The sequence below is a fragment of the Sinohyriopsis cumingii genome, chromosome 2 (genome assembly GCF_028554795.1).
Source record: "Sinohyriopsis cumingii isolate HCF-2022 chromosome 2, ASM2855479v2, whole genome shotgun sequence".
Classification (NCBI taxonomy): Eukaryota; Metazoa; Mollusca; class Bivalvia; order Unionida; family Unionidae; genus Sinohyriopsis; species Sinohyriopsis cumingii.
In genome coordinates this window covers 58,262,151-58,286,558 of record NC_142962.1, presented here as the reverse complement: position 1 = coordinate 58,286,558, position 24,408 = coordinate 58,262,151, and the positions used below count along the sequence as shown (strand labels likewise).

Genomic DNA, 24,408 nt, shown 5'->3' with positions numbered 1-24,408 from the left:
TCGGCCTTAATCTCATCGCGTGTAGCTTTTTTTATATTTTTTTTTGTCAGCCATAGTTTGTATTCATCAGGTTCAGTTTGTACTATCTCGTAACTGCTATTTCTCATTGTTTCGATTAGTCGTGGCGTAAAGTACATCTTGGAGTTATTTTCTTCGATGATGTAGCTGATAAACGCATACCCGAACGGCGTGGTTAGTTCTCCTGGAGTCGGCATTCTAAATGATTTTTCTTTCTCAGTGAGATTCTTCTACTTGTTGATGATAGTTGTGATTATGTCGTCCCTGGTCGTGGGTAGATTTTTATAGACCTTAGATGTTGATGAATAGTGAATCTCATCAATGCACCTAAATCTGTGAATGGCCTGTTTAGTCGCTTCGACTGATCCTAGTTCGGATGAGCACACGAATAATACCTTAAATCGATCATTGACGATACTGACTCCTGCTTCGATGGTGTGGTTGAATATTACAACATCAACGTCATTGAATGCGTTATTTATGTCTGAGAAATCCTTTGCTCGTTCTGCCGCATTGGTATCGGCGTGATAGTATTTGACACGATATTTTAGATGTTGTAATTGTTTCGCGAGTTGCTCAACGGAATACGACCCGTTCAGTTTGTTATGTGTAAAGATTACAGCTCGTTTTCCGCTTGATAAATGTTTCAGAAGATTAACATAATTATCTTTATGATCGTTCTCCACGATGAATTTCTTACCATGATCAGGTTTATATTTATTCATTACGAATTTCATGTCAGGACGGTTTAGTTTATCGCAAAATAGAATCAAATCCTCGTTGTTCGCGTCGGCATCGGCCACGATTACACGAGGAGCCATCGCGATCAGTCCAGTAAATTTATCAAATAAACTTTTGTTGCAGCCTGAATAACATTGACGCATTATTCCGTGTAATTCATCAACGATAATCACATCAGGAACTCCTTCTACGCGTAACAAAGACTCCCACTGAACTATTACTTTTCTTGATTTACCGAGTACAATATCACCTGTGATGTCCCTGTAAGATTCAAATCCGTAATCGGCCTTAACTTTCTCTGTAAAGGTGATTCGGTAGGACAAATGCAACACAGAGTCGTCTTCGTTTATCGATGATATCGCCGCGATAGATTTTCCCATACCACAGTAAGATCCATCCATGTAGTCGCCGCAGATGATTTTACATCCCGGTCCAGACTCATGTAAGGGTTTACTCGTGTAATTGTAATCGGATGTCTTATCGATAAATGTTCCAGGGTGAGTTTTCTTCCTGTATTTGGCCGACATCAAATATTTAACGTATTCCGGATTTTTCTGGTCCTCCGGTAATGATTTAACTACATCATCAACAACGTTATTAGTTGCCCCTGCAAAGTACTCGTGGATCTGTTTATCGTAACTATTTTGTATGATTATTTTTCCATTACTACGAGGGCAGGTAACAACAAAGCTATCTGCGTGGACATATATCAAGCAATTGTCACATTTGTCCTCAGGATGATCATTAATCTCATTCCAACCATGACGTCGTTGGCATATATTGCAATAGTGTCCTGGTCGTCGTTGTACCGTTAATCTGTTTCTTGATGACGAAGTGACGGTAATTAATTGATCTGGTTCTCCAGTTAACTCTATCAATATTTTCTCGAGATCCTGCTGGGAGATCTCATTGGCATAATCACCAAGATCAACATGCGCTGGTTTGATATATTCTATTTCACGCGGTTGTATTAACGTAGGACAGACCAATAAATCTCGCGCGGTTGTGATTTGTCCTGATATTAATCTTTTACAAACGGAATTGATTTTATTCGATTTTGTCCCGGATAACTTTATGCTATGTAGTCCAGCCTGTTTATCTAACTTCCATGTTGGATTATCCTTACCAGCGTTGTTAATTAATTCTATCTGATCATCGAACGATACGGGTTCACATTTACATAATACATGATATCCGTGTGTTGTTGTGAATAAAAATATTTTATCGCGGTCGCAGTTGCATAATTGTGAAAAATAATCAATAATTTCTTCGTGAGAGAGTCTTTCTTCTGAATCTTTCGAGGTTCCCATTAAATATCCGTAATTTATGCGTTCTCGGTATTGTTTGAAGAACGAATCGATGACTAATACAGGATATCTCAATCTGAATTTCGGTATAATTTCAGTAACGGATGATAGCCCTAAAAACTTATCCGCGACTGATTCAAAGTCTTCGTTGGACAGAAATTATAAAAGTTTTTAAAGTGCTGAATAATCACACCAAGAAGATGATATGTTGATTTACATTCAGATTGAAGACTCTGAATTGCTTCTTCTTTAGTTTGTACTGAAACAGATTCATCTAACGTTGAGGCGGAGAAAATATTATAATAATTGCACAACATGAAATAACTTCTTCTAGATAACACACGCGCGTCTTTGTTGGTAATGTTGTCGAATAGCGTGTCTAGCGTAAATGTCGGGTCGTTCTTGAGACACAAATATTTTTCTTTTAAAGATCTGCTTGAAAATATACTGGTTGTATTAGTCACGTCACAAATAACATCACAATTTTTTTCGCTCATTAGATTTAATATCCATATATCTAATTAATTTTTCTTTTAATCACCAATTAAATAAAGATATTAAATATAAGATGGTCAATAAATGTACCTGGCTTCTTCAGGGTTCCACTAAATTATGTGGAAGAAATTGTCGTGGTGATTTTTGTGGTGATCATAAAAAAGTATCAAGAAAATCAAATAATTCACGAGATCCTCAGAGATGTTTTAGTTGCTCTTGTGGAGTTCATGGTAAAATTCCATTGTGTATAGATTGCGGCGGACCAAGATATCAATTATTAATTGTCGAATATAACACAAGAACAAATAAACCAATACCATCGTTGGAGGAGTATTTATCATCGTGATTCTGCCCCATATGATGACTGCAGGAACTTCCAGAAACAATATTATTATTAGGATTAAGGAAGATTCTGCAGCGAGATGATGATCTCGAGGGGACAAAAATAATTGTTTTTTTGTTATTGAATTTAGCATACATGATTATGGTGATGGGGGAAGTCTCATATTTATTAATATTATATATTCATGGGAGTTCCACCGAACAAGAACGAATCATTGGAGGAGTATTTATTATTGAATTTAACATACATGATTCTGGTGATGGGGGAAGTCTCATATTCATTATAATATTATATATTTATGAGAGTTCCCCTATGTCGTGATGATGATCTCGCGATATGAGATTATTTTACTTCCTCGCCGGTTGTTTCCATGTAATTTGTTTCCGTGTAATTTGTTTCCCCAGCGCCAATTAAACGTTATTTTGTTTCCTTGTGATTTGTTTCCCCAGCGCCAATTAAACGTTATTTTGTTTCCACATGGACTTCTCGTAATGATGATGTTTCTGTGTGTTATTATTTGTTCCCGCGGTGCTGATTTCACATTATTTTGTTCCCGTGATGATAAACTCATTTGTCTGAAAACAAGCCCGGGTCAAGGAACCACTAACAAATGTGATAAAAAATGTCATGGAGAATATTGCAAAAAACATAATTATCTTATGAAGAAAAATCCACATGCTGGTCCACGAAGTTGTGTTGAAAACAACGGCATGAGGATTATATCAGATTTGCAAAAATTGCGGTGGAGATCGATACAGAAGTTTGATGATATATTACAGAAAAAGAAAAAACATAAATCCAAAAATAGAAAAACCACCATCAGAACTTGAAATTTACTTGAAACATAGAACAAATGAACATAAAGATTCCCAGGATTCAGATGAAGATTCCCAGGATTATTCAGTATAACATAGCAGCAGAGAGGGCCTTGTCTACAATTCTGTTTGGGACAAACAATAATCATAGACGTGGTATTGACCTCTATGAAGGGTCACTATTTTTTTTGTCTAAAAACAAGGGTGACCATTCCCTAAAGTGGTCTGATCGCCCTCTCTGCTGCTATAAGGCTGCACTCAGAATGAAAGAAAAAAAGACCCAGAATGGATAAGCATTTCTTTTGAATGCTTTCTGAAGTAACTAATCAAACACGTTTAATGTGAATGTTGAAACAAAGAGTTCTGATGCATTGTTTGATCCTTAACCAAAATTGATACAACTTTTCTCCACATTTATTTCAACAGATGATACGATCTGTAAGGACTTATTCTTACCTTCTCAAACTGAGATAGCTTAATTACTTAATTTCTTAATAACTAAATAAAACCAGTACAATCATATAGCAGGCCTTTAATGCATGAATGGGCAACAAAGTTTAATTTCTCAAAAAAGTGGCAACTCATATAGAAATGATACATAACAATGTAAAACTGGAGACTGAAATGACTAAAGTTTCTGATTCTCATCATGCAATTCAATTTACTTGACCAAGACCTATCTGCATCACATGCTGAGTGACAAAACTGAGTAAAGAATGTGTGCTACTGGAGGGTACAGATGTCTGTCACTGAACTCAACTGACAGCTTTCTTACCCTTTCAATACCACATGCCAGTTATACAAGGCAGAAAGTCAGGTACAATGGCAATAAAATATGGCAACTTACACAATATAACTGAATGATCAGATCTTATAAATAAATTACAAAAAAATAAAATAAATGAACAAAAAACTTTTTAATTCAGCTAAAATCTGAGTGTCATGTTCCACAGATAATGATGAAAAGAAAAGCACTGCTAATCCAGGAATACTTACAAACAGCAATTCGGAATACTGCCGACAGATTTTGACTAGTGCTGAACATGCATGCTGCCTGACATTCTTGACGGCCTTACTTCTGGTGGCTTTTGTTTGTCCTGGCAAATTGAAAATAACTGCAGAAAATACCTGAAACATATAAACGTATTGTTCTTAAGTTTGTATTATATATGTTACCCATAAATAAAATGATGGAAATCACCCACCCCAACTCCAACTCGCTCTCAGAAATGGATGAGCCTGCAAAGATCCTCAAATATCATGTATCTGAGAATTAGTCTGTATCAAGAATGTATCAAAAATATGGCAAATAATCGTGGAGCGGTGATGGGAAAATTGGTGTGGACAAAAAGCCTCACAAAATGATACATGATGTAGAGACAAGTATGCAGACAAATGGAAATGGTGATGGTGATTATAACAATGCACTTTCATTTCAATGTGAAGTTTAAAAATTTCAAAGACTAATGTAATACTAAATTCCCCTTAATTTGTGAAAGACATTTAATAAGTGAACTGCAATACGCCTGCATAAGATATCTATGCACATTTTTACATGACAACATATAATTTTAAAATCTTACCAGTCTTTGATAGAATTTCAACTTTAGACATTCCAAAAATGTTGCTTCTAAAAACAAATGTTTGATCTCGACAGATTTCCTCATAATCATGCCACAACACTCCATAGGCCCAGATTATTTACTGTCTCATCACTATTATATTACCATCCTTTCCCTGGATGTTTTAACTGCCATTTTGACTGAGTTTTTTTAACAAAATGTTTTCTGACAACCAATACCTTTTGCAGAACTAAGTTTTTCAAGCTTTGTTACTTTTGGACATTATTTTAAACAAATTTTATTTATGCACTTAAGTTTTCTGACAAAACAAGGTTCTCAACTCATAAGAAAAAAGGCTTCTGGAAGGCGAAGGAAAAGCTTGCTTGTACCTGTTATTAAAAGGAGTGTGTGTGTGACTTGGATTTTTAATGTAGCTTTAAGTTTTTCAGTCATATCACTATGATGTCTGCAGTGGGACAGTTTATAGTGATATCTAGTAGTGGGGCATCATGCTGCAGACATGTAGCATCATGTCCCACCCAGACACATTTTCCTGACACCAGGCCAACTAGTCCTGACACTAACCTCATAATGCTGAGTGCCAAGCAAGGCAGCTGCTAGTACCATTTTCATAAATCTATGGTATGACTCAGCCAGGGTTTGAACCTGCAACCTCACGCATCTAATGTGGATGCTCTAATCACTTGGCCACTGGAGTGGTATTAAAAGAAGAAACCACTGAAATTTAAACCATCACTAGAAATGAAATGCATAACAGCTCCGTCATGGTTATACTAAAACTTGCGTCCAGTCATATATAGGGGCCACGCAGGAATGAGTTTCACTTCAGAATAACTTATCTAAACCTAGAGGAATGGCGAACAATTTGCTCATGTAAATATAATCCCAACCAATAGCCTATAAATAAAATGAGTTCATAGTAAAGAAAAAGGCAAAACCATTCTGAAAATGGAGTTTCATTTTCAATAACTGAACATGGTAACATGCTCTTCACCAGGAATATTGACTTGGCATTGCTGATTGCCACAACTTTGGGTGAATTTCAATTAAAATTCTGCCACAATGTATCTTGAATTGTCAACTGATTCTTGGCCTAATTTGAAAACTTGAGGCAAAGCAGAAGCTGTTTTATCTGCATGTTGCTTTTTCAAATAAGATTAAATATTTGTGTTATTTGGACAGTTTTGCATTCCAAACAAGCATATCTCTCTCTAAGAAGATAAAACTTTTCCAAACAGCTGAATTTAATGAAGACAGGGCCTGAACAGTTTATAATTTTGTTGCCATAGATACTTTACAATCAAAAATATGCAAGACAAACATCACTTATATAACTGCTGAAATCTACTGTAGAATAAGCTGATTTTACTGGAATGAATAAATTATACATTTTTTCTTTTCTTTCAGTCTTTCATGTACATGTTCACAACTACTAAAGTGAATCAAAATGCGTATAAATACAAGAAACAGTGAAGAGGAAGAAGAAACCATTTACTGGGATATATCAAATGTATTCAGATCACTCAAATGTACATATGCTATTAATAATAGATGTTACCTCATGAAAGACTAAATTATTTGTAAACTTAAATTTAACAAGAATATCATGTTGCAATTACTTAGGTAAATATAGCAGGTTTAAAAAGACAAAACTACAAGAGTCCAAAAAATGGCCTATGTATTACTGGCAGAGAGATAGATAGTTTTTTTATTTATGGTTTAAGCAGCCTGGTAGTTTACTGAGACAGATGAAAAAATGTTCATTTTCGTACAAGTTATATTATTTAGTTCATGTGTCATTCACAAAAAAAAAATCATTCTGTATCAAGAGTTTGAGTCTGTATTACAATAACACTATTGCCAGAGAAAATACTGATGTATATCAATATGTCAATCATATCAAGACAGCCATACCTGTATTTATTCAAAATAAAGTTTCACTTCATTGACTGCAACGATTGTTATTTCCTTTCATCCAGGTAATGTCATCACTCTTCAGTATACCATACATGCTCACTTTTAAGTTGTGACCAACTGAAACTGCACCAAGCCAGACCTGCCACCACATAATGCATTGGCAGATCTGGGTGTATGCATGCTGTAAGGAGTAATCAGTAGAACCAAAACCACAGACCCTGATCTGCTGGCAAAATAAGCAATGGCAGATCATCATCTATGCTGTTTTAGTTGGACTTACAAGTGCATGCATATGGTAATTACAAATTAAAACAATTACTGTCTTTAAGTTCAAGGATGATCACTTGTGAAACAGTGGAAAATTACATAGTTCAGGATCCAAGCCAAAAACCACTTAAAAATTGATTGGTTTGTCTTCTTGTCCTACTCCATTAAAATCTTTCCTCAAGTAAATGTCATAATATATAAAAGTATATGAATCACTAATTGTCCAAAAAATAATGATAAATCAGTATTGATAAATAAATCATATTTGCACAGGTATAACACAGGTTTTATGATCAAATTTATTTGATGCACACAAAAAAGGGCCAATTTATGGCAGGTCAAAAATCACTAAACAGGACTCTTATGAGGGTTTAAAAATTGGACAAGCATTTTTTTAAATTTATTTTTTCATTAGTGAATAGACACCAAAATCACAACCACGCCAATTATGTCAAATGTTTCCCAGAGTTCAAACCACTATGATACACTCAGGTAAAAAGGTAATGATCATCACAATGTGGCAGTGAAGAAAACATTGTCTTCACAAAAGTGGACATCCTTATATGATTAATTGTCTAACAACTGGAGATGTCATGCTATTCAAGTGTAACATGACATGCTATGGGTGGAGAATTAATCCTGTCACTTCCAAACATGGAAAATAACTGTGCAATCATACCTTCCGAATGATCCTGAGAAGTGTCTCTGGAGTGTACTGTAAATACACAAAGAGGGCCGATATACATGACAGCAGGCATGATAGGATTAAGGGATCCTGAAATGTAAGAGAAAATAACACCAATAAAAAATGTACTCTTCTAATTGGAAAAACATTTTTACTAAATTCTAGCCAAGAGATGTGTATTTCTTTGTTCAAATGCTTCACTTGTTATGATGAAATACAAATGTCCACCGGAATCACGTTCATCACATAATGCTTAGCTTTATAATCATCATAACAATATATCATAAAATCATTCAACACACTAATGTCTAACACTTAGCAACATCACCAAGTCATGCAAAGAAATATAATATTAAACTTGTATCCATTGGAAATTAATTTTATTACACTTGTTGAGTAATATTATATGCCACTCACTGCAATCAATTCCTGGCATACTGCAGTATTCAATGAGTTTCATACTTTATATCAAATGAACAACTGTGAGCTATGCTCTGTTTCAGGGCCAAGCATATCCCATAGTCCAAAATTGGAAAGTTGGTAAAATTGTGTTTTTGATAAGAAGTCCTATAAACTAATAAAGACTTGTCCATTATTAATAATAGTGGCCATATTACATAGCAAATCAGTATCACTGGCACAAAATTGAAAGAGAATAAACAGTTAGATGAGTCAGTGAAATCTGCATGTCCATCAACTAAAAACTGACTTAATGAAGCTAAGAGAGCAATACATGAAGTTGTCCAAAGATAGTGAAGCTCAACTACACATATTTATCCTGTATGTAGCATATGTACATGCATGTACGTCAAATATAACTGCCAACAATACAAACCCTGATCTGTCATCACTTAATGCACCTGCAGATCAGGGTCTATATTGTTGTTCTACTGATTACTCGCAACAAAGTACACAGACCCAGATCTGCCTGTGCATTATGAATGAAAATAAATAAGGGATTATATGGTAATCGGTTTATCTTCACACATGGTTTTCAACTTTTCATACGCAATAAGGAGAAAACAAATTTGTATCCATCAAGCTGCTGTAAACATCAGCTACAGATAAAAACAAAACTCATTTGAAGGGATGGACCCTCTACTGTCTGAAACATTTTTCTAGGAAATCAAGACAAGATCTACCCTTCTCCTTTTATCTGCTGCATTTTGTAACAATTTCTGATATTCTTGAGCTATGAGATGTTCAAATTTGCCATACTGGATGTAAGATCAGCACTATTTAAGCATTTAAGACAAACTAGACATTATTAGACTTTGGTGAAAACCCCATGTTGATATGAACATTCATTCAAAATAAGACACAAGATTTTCAATATGTTCATTGTGATAGGTAAATTTGAGGTCAGGTCCACACCACAGTGGATGTCTGTACAGCACCATTTTCATTAAGTTGACCTCGAGATGAATGTGCGTGTAAAGTTTCATGACAATCCTCTAAGTCGTTTAAGAGCAGCAGAAACTTGAGCTAATAGATGGAGGGATGATGGATAACAAGCTCTTCTATCATCAGTGGAGACAAAGAAAACAGGAAAATAATGAATTCATTTATACATGAAAATGTATGAATATTATTGGATGCTATTACTTTTTAGTTTCATTAATTAGTGTGAGTCGACCATAACAACAAACTAGGATGTTAATTCGATTTCAGAAACCCAGAAATAAATTAAATTGAATGCTCATCTTCAAAACAGACCCCAGAAGAAGAAAAAAAGAACATACAACACAATTCTGTGTAAGAATTTACACACAAGCAAGACATCCAGAATTATCAAAACATACAACAATATGAACAAACAACACAATTCTGTGTAAGAATTTGCACACAAGCAAGACATCCAGAACTATCATAACATACAATAATATGAACATACAACATAATTCTGTGTAAGAATTTGCACACAAGCAATACATCCAGAACTATCAAAACATATAATATGAACATATCCTCTGTTGTCTCAAATTTCTAGTTGCAAATATATTTAAAACAAAAACAATTATACTCATTCTCCATAAAGGCACTATAAATGCACTTGATGCAAAAGCCATAAAAGACAGCCATAAACCTATCTTTCATTATGGTTCCAGTGATGTACAACTTGTGCATAAAGTATATTTCATTAAAGCTGACAAAATGAGAGAATTTCAGACATAGCATCATCTAAAGTATATTATCCAAATATTGATTGGCTTTAGATATCAGCATTATGATTTTCTGATTACTATAATACAGCATGTACACTATCATGTGCTGAACACATGCTCCATAAACCAGGTTTCAAATAGTGCACTTGAACCCATTTAAAAGCACAGTAATATCTCATCAACCAGTCTGCTCTAACTGACTCATGCCAAAAGAAGTAATTTGAACTTTTGAAGGCTACCGCATGAATGACTCATTTACAAGTCTATTCAAATTTAGATTTTTCATGCCTCAAAAAAGCCAACCACTGATAGTAAATAACAGGTGTTGGAAAGCGGAAACTGTCATGATTGTCAGTAAACATCACAAAATGTAACAGTGCTGTTAAAAAAAATTTATTTATTAGAATCACCATTTTCACAATGCATATTGATATGTTTGAACATTTCACTAAATACATATGTCTAAACATAGATAACAGAAAAGAGATTAATATAGTTAAATGATCACTCATTCATTTGTGGACATACCACAAGTCCAGGGCTTGCCACTAACCAGAACCCAATGGTTGTAGACCAGTGGACCCTAGCTTTTACTTTCACCTCCTAATCTAGTTCTGTTTTGAGTTGATAAAGGTTTGAATATACCCATCTTTCATACTCCAGGAGAACCTTTAGATAATGTATGCTTTCATCAACTTCTGGTTTAAGCTGACAAAGCTTTAACCTTCCTCAAATTTTACACTTCAGTTAAGAAGTTGGTGTATGCCTTCACCAAGTTCTGGTTCTGGTTTATAAAAGTTTGAACATACCTGTGTTTCATACTCCAGGACAACCTTCAGAAGCTGTACACCCTCCGCTGAGTCTGGTTTGGGCAGGTCAGACAGCATCAGCTTGGACATTACACTCTCCAAAAACACTGTCATTGCATCCCAGTCAACAAAGGATGGGGAACTAAGGTTGCAGTTTCCATTCTCTGAACCTAATTCCAATTTAGAAATATGATTACCATGAATGGCACACTATATGCTTGCCCTATGTTTAATGATCATCTATGTAGGCATTACTATGACATGATTAAATTATTGATCAACACATCTCAAAAAACATAGACCATCAGTCAAGGTATGATGTCTTATCTCAGCTAACTGTCCAGAAACCACTATTTTCATACTACTTCATCCACCCTAACCCTAACTTTGACCCTTGATCTACCCTAACCCTAACCTTTGACCTTAAGACTTGCAATATTTTTTCTTCATTACTTTATGTGCAAGTCATCCACAAAGGTTTGTCAAGAAACTTACTCTAAAACAAATGTTAATCATCAAAACCAAAATGACCTTGATCTCTGACCTTTTGATCCAAATATCAAAAGACTACTTCTCCACATTAAAGTGCAAATCATTCACAAACTTTGCTCAAGACACACATGTTAAGAACTAAAGTTATTAAGTAAAAACCATTTTTCTTCTTTCAATCACAGTGAAATTGACCACTAATCTTTAGACCCCAAAATCAACAGGCTTCATTCTTGCCCAACATTCAGTCAAGCAAGAGAACCATGAAGAATGGCTTTCATTTTGACCAAGCTGATGTAAAGAACCTTTTCTTGGTTTGACCACTTGCTGCTGACTGTCAAAACGTCTGCTGCCCACCAAGCTGGGTTGTGAGCAGATTGTGAACTCTGGTTGTAGGGCCTCTAATGACATTCATGCCTCAACCCAATCCATGTTATGCCACTTAGACAGGAAATGTTTGATGTCCATTGATATCACAATGCAGTTATTCAGCGGAGCATATCTTGGGCACTACTAAGAGAGGAGTGCCATCTGCAGGAGACATGACATGGCCTAAGGATATTAGATCCACCACTGCAATGAAGAGGCAGAGTCAAAGAAACTCTTTCACTGTAACAGCTGTATTAGAAGAAGTCTGTTGAGACATTAGAATTTTCTTGTGTATTTGCATAGAAAGAAAATTAATGATATTGATATGAGTAAGGAATTCCTACCTTGATGAATGAAATGCTGAGAAGAAATGATGTCTGACTTCTCCAGATTTACTATCGAAACCTAGGCAGCAAAGTAGGTAAAATAGTTTGTTCACATCTTGAACAAAATCCTTTCTTACCATATACTTTTATGATATATCATCCAGATAGGCTGATGTCATGGATGATGTCATGGATGATGTCATGGATGATGAAGTTAGTCTAAAGCATGTTACTTTGCAGTCCGGTGAATGCCAGTGAGCTAATCCTGAAGACGAATGGGTTAGTTCAGAACTAGTACATCACTCTGCAGTAACCAAAACAAAGGTTGATTGGAGAGATGAAAATCAGCATTGGAGAAAACTAGGTTTCTCACAGGCAGTTTCCATTTTGACTTTGGGTGCTCCAACAAAATGATTTAGGTTGTTTTGGTCTATTACAGGTCACAGTATCCTGTTGGGTTTAGCAGCCAGGAAGAATCTAGCGATGAACCCCAGGATACCAGGTTTTGAACCTCAACTGCCAGTCTCTCTAATAAAGTGTTGATCTCTTTCTGTAATGTTTTCCCCTTCATGGAATTGCTGGGAATGTCCATCATGAAGGTACAGAATTAAATGGGAGGGGTCTGACAAATGATATCTAAAACCCATCCAAACTAACTAAAGCAACCAGTCATTGTATGTATGGTAGCAAGCCACTCAAAATGGAAGAAACCTGGCACCCACCAGGTGGGTGACTGTGGGAAGTAGAGAGGGCAAAATTGTTGAGGGACTAAAGGAAGGAGAAAACTAGTTTTCTCCCTTCTCATTTTGTATGTGAGAAGTAGCTGGTTACAACCACCTATTACTTACTAGGCCACTGTGGGGTGATCTTGTCTGAGAACATCTCTATAATTCTGCTGGCATTTATCATCCCTTTTCTGAAATGACTCTTGGCCAGGGTGTAGTGGGAAAGGGGCCTGGACTGATAGCTGAAGGTGTCAACAGATCCAGTGGTCTAAGGGGTTAAAGTACCTGCCTCAGAAGCAGGAGGAGGCGAGTTCAAACCCCAGCCAAGTCAAAACCAAAGGTTTAAAAATGGTACTAGCAGCTGCCTTGCTTGGTGCACAGCATTAAGAGGTTAGTGTTAGGACTGGTCGGTCTGGTGTCAGGATAATGTGGCTATGTGGAACACTATGCTACGTCTGCTGCATGATGCCCCAGTGCACTATAAACTGCCACACTACAGACATCATAGTGATGTAATTAAAATTATTAAAGCTACATTAAAAATCCAAATAACACTAACACACACACACACACATTGAAGGCATAGTTCCTGTGCCAGTTATTTTCTTTCTCAATTCTGCCCCCACACAAGGGGAAAGCTGAAAGAGAGACAGCAAATGGCTGTTGTGTGGTGTTGTTTGAGTGATGATGACTGCAAATGAGTCCCTTTTAACCTAGTCTTAATTGCAATGAGCCATTTGAGCAGTCACCATTGTGTTGTGTGCTGCCCTATTTATCACCCTGGAGATGTGGCTAAAAGCTTCCAAGCATGGTCATTTCTTGATTTTCCCACCAAACAATAAGTGACAAGAGATGCCAAATCAAGAAGCAATAAAATCGAAATGATGTTCTTAACCAATTCCTATGTGGCATTAAACCACCTTGTGGTACGGACATATTAGAGGCCATTATATCCTTATATTTTGTAGGAACTTCTGTACAATAAAAACTGGTATGTAATATACCAATTTGGTGAAAAGGAGCTAAGGGTCTGACTGGCAGAGAAAAAAGCCTTGCTACTGCCTGAATCAAATGTTTTGTCAGCAAGTCGACCAGAAGTTTCAGCAATCTATGAAGACTGCAGGAGAAATTTGAATGACTGATGTTCGTCTGCATCTTCTGCATCCAAGGAAGTTCTCACTTTGTAAGTTTTGTTCACCACCGGTGGTGGAGGACATTCAAAAGGAGTATTATGTATACATGCATCCTGCACTTTTAAAAAAGGCTTATCCCAGGATGAAATTAATTTTTTCAAGGTTCACATATTACCATTACTGAATGGAATTAAAGAACATTTTAGCTAATAAAACATGCATTTTTTTCAATCAAAAGATGTTTTTATTTCAAGACTTGGCCAAAATATCTAGGTCAGAAAATATGATCATACAACCAAACTAAAAATGTATCACATGAAACAAGTTCGACTCCTGTATATTCCTATAAAGTCATTTCAATGCAGAGAATCAAAATTCTAACTTTACTTTGCTGATCTGCATTATGATGGTACAAAGAAACAACATAATGAACATAAATTAGTTTTGTTTCCTTTCAAACCTTTTAATTCTTAAGAAATCAGAATAATCAGTTGTAAATCAAGAGAGCAATCTATATGCATATTACACAAAATAAACATTTCCTATCACAGTATAAAAAAACAATAAATGCAAAGTATTAGAATCTAATCTTCTAAAGAAAAAAGTTTAAACCCTAAATTCATCTATGCCAATAAAACCCAAAACAATATATTTCTAACCACCTAACTCCTTAAGAAGATTTGATTAAAAATCCATTACTGAAAAAGACCTAATTACAAAAGGGTTGATTTAAATTTTGCCAAAAGGACCTTCAATATTATATACTACTGTATAGACAAGAACTGTATTTTCTGTAAAATCAACATATATGTCTGCCTGCATTGTGATAAACCAGTCCCCAAACCTGTATTAATATTCACAGGGGCTTGTATTGTTTTTAAATACACACAATACAAGGGACAAAAATCTCCCATTTCTCCTGTGACCAATTTAAAATCTAAAATCAATGCATCAAACTACATATTAGTGTAATAGTTTAGCACCAAAGTTCAGCTAAGAGATTCAACATTTCGGACTTTTAATTTGACTTAAAATGAAAGACAGTCTGTTTTCTAATCAGGGTTACCTATTAATATATACCCATTTTTCACATTGGGACATTTAGGTTGGTATGTGGGGTCAGACCAATTGCCCATCAAAAAATGAGAATTTGCCAAAACCATGCAGTAGTGGCAAATGGTAGTCACTTACCTGCAGGCCTAGCAAAATTAAACAACGTTACATTGAGTCATGCGAGCATGAAATCGATAGGAAAATGATTTATTTTCTCAGAAATGGCAAGTACTATAATTGTTATGTCTTTAATCCACTGATAGACTAGATGAAACTACAGCATTGACGAAACCTGGTCCAGTACTTGCCATCTACATTACTAGTCACATGACTAAACAAATCTAAGACTAGGACACCTTATGTGCAATAGTCACAAATTCCTAATGTTGTACAGTAATTCAAATATATTAAATGAGTCAGATACCTTTTGTAAAAACCAGAAAAAAACATATTTCACAATGTAATTATTTGGAAAACAACAACCAGAAACCTGTCACTGTTGCAGCAATCTCGACAGTCAGATTCATCAAGCAGAAAGCACATGTCACATGATACAACAAAATCTGTGAATAAATATAGAATTTTCTGTTCCTTCATCAAACAGGATAAGACTTTCATTTAATAATGTTTTTTCTTTCTCCAACATTTGAAACAGGTTATTACTGATATCACGTGACTACTAATCTATGATGTCATGAACAAGTGCATTGCGAGATTGGTATACTTGTGCAACTCACAATGCATAAAGTGAGTACCAGGTCAAATTACATCAATGCCATAGTTCCATCTCATCTTTCAGCAGATTAAAGACATAACAATAAAAAACTCGCAATTTCTAACAAAGTAAATAATTTTCATACTGATTTCATTCAGAGATATGACTCAATGTAAGAGTACAAGTTTGCTAGGCCATCTTGTAAGCATCTATGATTTGCCACCACCACAATGGCTTCTTGTGATGCTAGACTGGTTTTCATTCCTTCTGTGAAAAGAAGGATACCAATATAAAGTTGTCTGTGAAATAACCAGTCTACTAGACGAATCCAATCCACTGAGCAATTGGATTGATTCAACAAATATGCTTATGGCAAGCACCCAAATCATCCATACTACAACCTGCGAATATTCTAGTAAGACTCAATAAATTGAACTCATGATCAGTTCAGTTACAACTCAATTACATAATTGTTTCTGGTGTCGAGTGGTGGCAGAAAATGTCTGGGTTTTCCTGACTTTCATCAATATTTGCAAAATTCAAGGAGTTTTCACGGCTGGGAAAAAAATGACCATCTCTCCCAACATTTTCCCAATAGCATGAGAACCCTGTACAGATTTCCTCAATCACAGCTTGGAGACTAAATTCTTTTCACTCCGTAGTGGGTTTAGAATTTTCAAGGTCTTAGACCATACAGTCCTCCACTTGTGGAGTGATCTCCTCCTGTAAATTGTTTTCCTCCTGTGACAAAGACCAATGGAAGAAGATATAGCTGGGAAGGGCCAACAAAAGCAGTCTAGAAGAGTTGTTAAACCTACATTAAAAATCTAAAATCCATCCATCCATATTACCTTCACCAACATCAATGGGTTTTCTTATAATGTTCATCAGCCAATGGTATGCTATGCTAAAGGTGATCTTAGGCCGTAGTAACGTGGACAAACGAATTATTTCTGCTACCTCAGCTCGATACTCTGCAAACATAAAATTACAACTATTTAAAGGACAGGTTAAATTAATCCTTTCAAATAAGAAATGTGTATGGATGACATGAATTCCCTCCCAAACCCGCCAACCCTTAAAAAGACCTTCTCAGTAAGGCAGTCAAAACATTTCCACAGGTTAGACCAATTTTCATTAAGATGTAGAGAAGTTCTGTGTGCTGCTATTGTCTATGTAGAAACAGGCATTTAAAAATTTCAGAAGTGTGATCGGAAACAAATGCAGCAAAGTAAAACATTATGTTCAACGAAAAAGTTCATTAAGTAAACTTAAACTTTAATTATCTCCATTAATTTTAGAAACTGCATTTCCAAATCCCACAGAGATCAAAGGCTTCTTACTAGATCTCTCAACTTGATGATGTCTCTGGGTTTGTATTACTTTGGGGTTTTTTTTGTTTGTTTCTTCAATTTCAAGTGGTGATGGCAACTATCTCTACTGCATATCCCAATCAACACAACGTGACAGCCAATAAATGCAATTATTGCTTTTCCTGCACTTTTCCAAAGAATACTTATATGCTGACCATTTAAACGCATTATGAGACCTATTGTCCCTTTCATCTTCAAAGTTCACTGAATGTCATTTCTAGAAAATGTAATAAACATTTTGCATGAAAATATTGGCAGTTTAATGCATCTGAGGTACTACTGTAAAAAAGTTAGGCTGGTTTCCTGACCAATTCCACTAAACCTAATATGAACCCAGATCGAGATCAAACACAGAAAAACCAGTTTCCAGAACTGACTACAATGATATTTTTTTCAAAATTGTTGCTATTCTTCCATATTTCCATAACTTAAGGGTCATTTCAGCAAGATTTATGGTCAAAATGTAAAGACTGGCAGGTTTGTCTTCCCAATACTATTATGATGCAATAGAACAACAAAGCACAAAGGAAAACAAGAACTGTAACTCCGTTAAATTTTGCTGGAAAAATGAAAATCAAACTTGACTTAGGACTTCTTAGTATAAAGCTTTGTTCCAAATTTTGTTTCAGTCTATGACAACCTTCAAAAGTTACTTAAGAGAAATAAAATTCAAAATGGATGATAAGACATGACATGTGATGATATGATGTGATAGGATCTACATATTCAAGGTAATACTATGAAGGGGATCATTCCACAGACAAGGTAGGGTTAAAAAAGGACCAATCTGTATGTGAAATTGTCAGCAGCTTAACACAATTTTCTAATCCACATAACTTAAAGTGATACAGGGGAAGAGTTTATCAGAACTAATATGGAGTGATATGTTAAAGATTCATATTCAATCTAACATTGTCGTACACAAAAATTTAAATCATCTGAAGTAAAGACTTTTATCTTTGATAACAAGAAATTTCAGTTTTTGAATGATTTATAGTTGACTCATTTATTTATACCTATTTTTTGATTTGCTATTGTTTGTACTTAATTTTTGCTTCTTATCTTCATTTTGAAAATCAAATTTTGGACAAGATGACATGAACACTGAACAGTCAAGAGCTTGTGGGGTTTTACTTAACATCAATGAACTGTAAAACAAAAGTGTATAAATCACAAATGGAATAACAGTTTCAAACATGCGAAACTCACTGGCATAGAATGTGTTGAACTCTTCATCACTATCAAAATCAAGCCTTGCATAATCACAGCTTACTGAATTAGATTGGCTGGGGTATCCCACCTGAAAAAGATGTGGGTTGTATAAGTAATATCAAGAACATAAGATAACAACAAAAAAGCAAACAACACAATGCTGAGAATACCCTACTCTGGTGACATTTCAAAATAGACAAATTTATTTGTCAGACACACTGAAACAAGTAATTTTAAAAAATTGTAATTTTTTTAAGCAATTTATTTGCCTATGAAGAGCATTCAGAATTAAACTTGTGTGCATTCAATTAACATTCCATTTCAGATATCATCTCACCATTTTCATTTTGTGTCCCTAAAATGGATTCTGACTTTGCATTATTTAGTTTTATTCATTACATGTATTTTGTTTAATTTTTTTCATTGCAAAGAAATGGAAATGCATTTGCGTCCATTTCCAAGGGTTCAAGGGAAAAAATTACTTTCATCACTATTAAAAGTCTGTTTTAACAAAATATGAAATTTATAAAATGCAAAACACAGCCATGAAGTCACGACAAGTAAATATATAACTGTAAAACTATAGTTGTAGAGTCTCTTTCAGCAAAGTACATTTTCATTCAATAAAAACTCCACAGATAAACATCAACACATCAATGGCAGCTGATTATGTCTGCCTCAGCAAGAACAATATCACAGCTTCGATGTGTGAAAAGTTATATTTCTGTGTAAAGAATCTGATCCTGGATTAACATTCTAAAGTGTAAATTAATGGAATATCAGTTGCATTATGTTTTTTTGGCATTCGTTATTTTGCATTTGCACTGTTTTGTTACTATGCGTTCATTAGTTTGTGTTCATTCTGTATCTGCATTATTTTCCATTACTTCTTCATTCTGCTGCATTCCAGTTTTGTTTCACTAGTAAAATAACCGATTTCATGGTCTGTTGGTATCTCCTTTAATAATGTGAGATAAAACCTATCAAAACTTTTTATGTTTACATGTGATTACTTTAATTTGTTTAATCCTGGTTTTATAACATTCTGCCTGTTTTCCCGATGTAATCTTTCTCAAAATCATTACATTTGATATAATAAGCCACACCAGATCTCTTCAAATTTTCAGTTTTGTCCTTCACATGTGTAAGTTGTCTTAAAGAGTTGTATAGTTTGTCATATACCTTGATCCCAAGTTGTCTGATTACTCTCACTGGGACTTCTGATGTACAATGGATATATGGCATGCCAATGTTGGTTCTATTAAGGCTACTCCTGGTTTTATGTGATGTTTTTATCAGCTTGTAAATCCACCAGGGTTCCTTAACCTGAACCTCAGCCTTTTGAAAACTAAGTCCAGGAGTCCTTTAACCTGAACCTCAGCCTTATGAGAACTAGGTTCAGGAGTCTAACCTTAACCTCAGCCTTATGAGAGTCAGGTTCAAGAGTACTTTCAAAATCAGGGGATGTTAACTGGAACACTCAGCCATATGTGAACCAGATTCCAGGGAACTTTAACCATAACCATCAGCCTTAAAAGCTCTAGATTTTGGGTGAAATTTATCCTGAACTCATAGACTTAAGAAAGGGGATTATGCAGGGTTCATACAGAATTCTGAATGATAAATTCAAAGACCAGAAACATAACTTTCCAAGACATATTTTTGCCAACATTTTGTGATGGTGCTGACTTCCTTTGATGAAGGGTGCATAAATTTTTTTTTGTAGATTGTAGCCGGTTTGCTTTGATGAAGAGTGCATGTGTTATTGAAGTCGACGCCAAGGCCAACTTTGGATGGCCAAACAAATGCTCATTTGTTATTGCAGTGGCAATGAAACTGAACAGGTCATCAAAAGAAAGAAAACAAGAAAACTTGATTACATCCGAATCTAATAACCTTGGACAATTTTATTTGTGATTATGAAAAGAAATTAAAATGTTTGAGTTTATTTCAAGTTTCAAAGACTTTTAAGGGCAACATGTTTGATTTTCCCAAACTTTCAAGGCCTTGAAAATGCTACTTCATTTCTCCCAAACTGTCAAAGACCTTCAAAGACCATAAGAACCCTGTTCAGGGTATCTTTAACTGGAACTATCAGCCTTACAAAAGATTTGTAACTGGAGATATTAAGCTGAACCCTCAGTCTTATGAGAGCTAGGTTTAAAGGGACTTGAAATGGAACCATCAGCCTTATAAGAGCTAGGTTCAGGTGACTTGAACCTGAATCCTTGGCCTAATGAGAGCTATGCTCAAGGCTGACTTTAACTCCCAGTCCTATGAGAGCTAGGTTCACGGTTAATTTAAACTGAAATGTCAGCCCAATGAGTGCTAGATTTAGAGAGAGACTTTAACCAAAACCTTCAGCTTTATGAGTGCTAGATTCAGGGGTGTATTAACCATAACCCTCAGCCTTATGAAATCAAGGTTCAGAGGGGACTCTATCCTGAACTCGCTCGCAGACTTACAAGAGCTGGTAGAGGGTGGCTTTAACTCGCAGACCTATAACAGCTGGGTACAGGGGACTTTACCTGAATTCACAGACTTATGAGAGCTGGATACAGGGGGACTTTAAATTGAACTCACAGACTCAGGAGAGCTGGGTACAGGGGACTTTAACCTGAACTCACAGACCTATGAGCCCTGGGTACAGGGGGGCTTTAATCTGAACTCACAGACCTATGGCTTTAACCTGAACTTGCAAATTTATATGAGCTAGGTACTAGGAGACTTTAGGAGACTTTAATCTGAACTCAGATTTATGAGAGATGGGTACAGGGGGACTTTAATCAGAACTCACAGACTTATGAGAGCTGGGTACAGGGGGACCTCACCTGAACTTACAGACTTGTGAGAGCTGGATACAGGGGGACTTTAAATTGAACTCACAGACTCAGGAGAGCTGGGTACAGGGGTCTTTAACCTGAACTCACAGACCTATGAGCCCTGGGTACAGGGGGGCTTTAATCTGAACTCACAGACCTATGAGCCCTGGGTACAGGGGGGCTTTAATCTAAACTCACTGACTTATGAGAGTTGGGTAAAGGGGCATTTTAATTAGAACTCACAGACTTATGACAGCTATGTATATGCAACTTTAAAAAGGTACTAAAAATGAAAAGGGGTAATGATTCTGCTGAGTCATCTTGTGAATACTACAAGTTGATGTAATAATATACTACAACTACTAAACATTTAAATTTTTGATGGTTGTCATTTCTGCAGCAATAAATGATTGGAGTGTCTTACATCTTCAGCAAGTGAAACAAAGATTGCTGACCTTAAGTAATGTCTTTGATGCCGATTCCATAATTCTTGGAATGAAAGACAAGAATGCTTCCTCTGTGGAGATCTGCTCATGACGTAGAAAAGTGGCCCATAATTGCTGAGTTAAACTGCTCAGCATCTGTAATTATAATGTTTAAGTATGCCACATCATGTTTCATAAGAAATGAACAGGTGCTAGATGCCTACATTAATGACAAAGTAAAACAAATTATGAACAAATTATACTGGACGATGTAAAGCAGTCATTATCAACATATACTTCAGTAACAGTAACATTAAAAATAAAATACTCTTTCTTCGAAAACCCATCATTAAGGATCTGGTTCAGTTCCAATGCTGAACTTTAAAATAAAACATTTTCTTGAACAAACAGAAGCTCTATGAAACAAGTTGCTTTTCTACAACAGTAAAAATGTGTCAGTGTTTTTAGTTCCAAGAATTTTAATGTATTGTCCTGCTAACACTTTATAATAATAATAATAATAATAATATTACTTATTATTATTATTAAATAAAATATCTATATCGCTTAATGTACCTACTTGACTAGGATGTCGTGTGAATGCTAACAATGCTTCTAAGTACTTTGCAAAGTTAGGTGGACATTTCACATCTGGAGTGGAACCCTGAAATATAAAAAGCAAAATTTTGCTCTAAAAATATCATGTACATACTGCTCAAAGGAAAGTAAATTAGAATTCTGTATTATGTAAAACATATCCATGCAACTTGCAGGTTCTGACCCCATCCCTGAATTTAAGCCTCTTTACTATGTTCCTAAAGGCACAGATATATGGTACAATGTCAAGTGCATATCTCAATTTGTTTCTTTCATACCAAGTAAGAGTGTGTGTATATGTATATATATATATATATATATATATATATATATATATATATATATAAACTGTTTGTAGGATATCCAAAATGGAAACAAATATCTCACTTCATAAACAAAAATGTAAAAACAATCATTAGCAAGTTTTTTAAACAGTCCAGTATGTGAAACTGGAGATTCTGGAAGCAGGATTTGCACAATAGAGAAAATCTGTATGTACAGTTATAGAGCGAGGATGAGTTGGGATCTTAAAAGTTTCTTTGTCATGACCCAAAGGCTAAATCCCTCTGCATTACAGAAAGACTGCAGGGTATCACCAAGTGGCACCAGTCTGAAACTTGGATCATTCACTGGTCACATATTCTAAAATATCATTGGCCCAAGGTTTTGTCTAGTGTAGAAGGAGTTCAAGGGAATTACAAATATACGTACATACAAGAGGTCTGGAATTTGTTTTCTATGTGTAACACTCAAAAATATTGACCTTTATGAATACTTAACACTTAAACAAGTGAAAAATACAAGCAGTGTGCATGAATAACACCCAACCATGAGCACCAATAATACTGATTTGGAGGTCAAACTATTTATATCCACAACCATGAAAAAAATCACTAAGTGTTTATCCAATTTCACAAAATAATTATTGCAACATGTAGAAAATACATTTTTACACAATATTATACTAACTTTGTTGAAAGACAGTTGAAAATTACAAAGATGATCCCTGAGTTTGGGAGACCAAGCAGTATGATGTGGATTTTACCAAGTGAAAGCTTAGACTAGTAAACATTTGGCCAATGGTTAGTCATTTAGTGGTGGCAAGGGGAGGTAACACTTTTTTCACTTCATATATGTGTTCTATAGAGAGGAATGACAGAAATTTTGCTGGTACCGTATTTTCTGGCGTATAAGTTGATACTTTTTGACTTGAAAGTTCGGTCTTCGTCTTATATTCCGAATCGACTTATATATGGATTGTGTCATTGAAATTGCATCGACTTATATATGGATTACAGTATCCGGTATGCTATTGACATTGCTCTATAATCGGCATAATCGAAAACAGGTCACACTGAAGTACAAATTCATGTTAAATTACTATGTCAATAAATTGTCATAAACTAATACGACTGCATTTATATTTGTAAGTTTTGTCATTATTTATTTTGCATTCTGCGTGTTTTTTCTTATTTCTCAAACATAAAATAAAAGAAAACAATCTACCGTACCGGTAAAAGCTTCACCGGGCCGCATAGCACACTTACGGTCTATATTCTATAGTGTACTGTACTAATTCAAAGCATACTGTTTGTTCCTAAAAAAAGAAGATATGAAATAACTGGTCCATTAATATTTGATTTTCCAGTATAATGTTGGACACACGTGACCAATTACCGGCATAGCTTTTTCATTGATCCAATTGATCCTACAAAGGGATGTAATCCATATTAACTCGAGCGTTCTATGATTATTTATAAAATAATGTAGATCATGCATTCTACTGAATCCCCCAAATTATACGTTTCTAATTGTATTTGACAAAGTTTCTCAAATAAATTAGGTTTAAACTACACTAAAATCAGATATATAGATGGACTACCAGTACTCATAGATCATCAGTGATCCATGATTTTTAGTTTCGCAATTTAGTTTAAAGCAAACTGTAATGTCAACACTTCACCTATATTTATTCTTAACCAGCTGACGATTCAGTGTCTCTCTTTGATTATACCGGTTGTTGA

The 24,408-nt window shown here is 35.2% G+C and overlaps 1 protein-coding gene across 1 annotated transcript in view; it reads right to left on the bottom strand.

Moving 5' to 3' along the window:
* Positions 1-24,408, bottom strand: part of LOC149804946 (exportin-5-like) — a 119,081-nt gene that overhangs the window by 59,389 nt on the left and 35,284 nt on the right. Inside the window, exons 9-15 of the mRNA XM_089946115.1 lie at positions 22,368-22,451; positions 21,818-21,943; positions 18,538-18,628; positions 16,807-16,929; positions 11,146-11,315; positions 8,166-8,261; positions 4,716-4,847 (exon numbers count right to left, since the gene is read on the bottom strand). Of these exons, the coding sequence (XP_089802241.1) occupies positions 4,716-4,847; positions 8,166-8,261; positions 11,146-11,315; positions 16,807-16,929; positions 18,538-18,628; positions 21,818-21,943; positions 22,368-22,451 (822 nt within the window). The remainder of the gene's footprint in view (positions 1-4,715; positions 4,848-8,165; positions 8,262-11,145; positions 11,316-16,806; positions 16,930-18,537; positions 18,629-21,817; positions 21,944-22,367; positions 22,452-24,408) is intronic.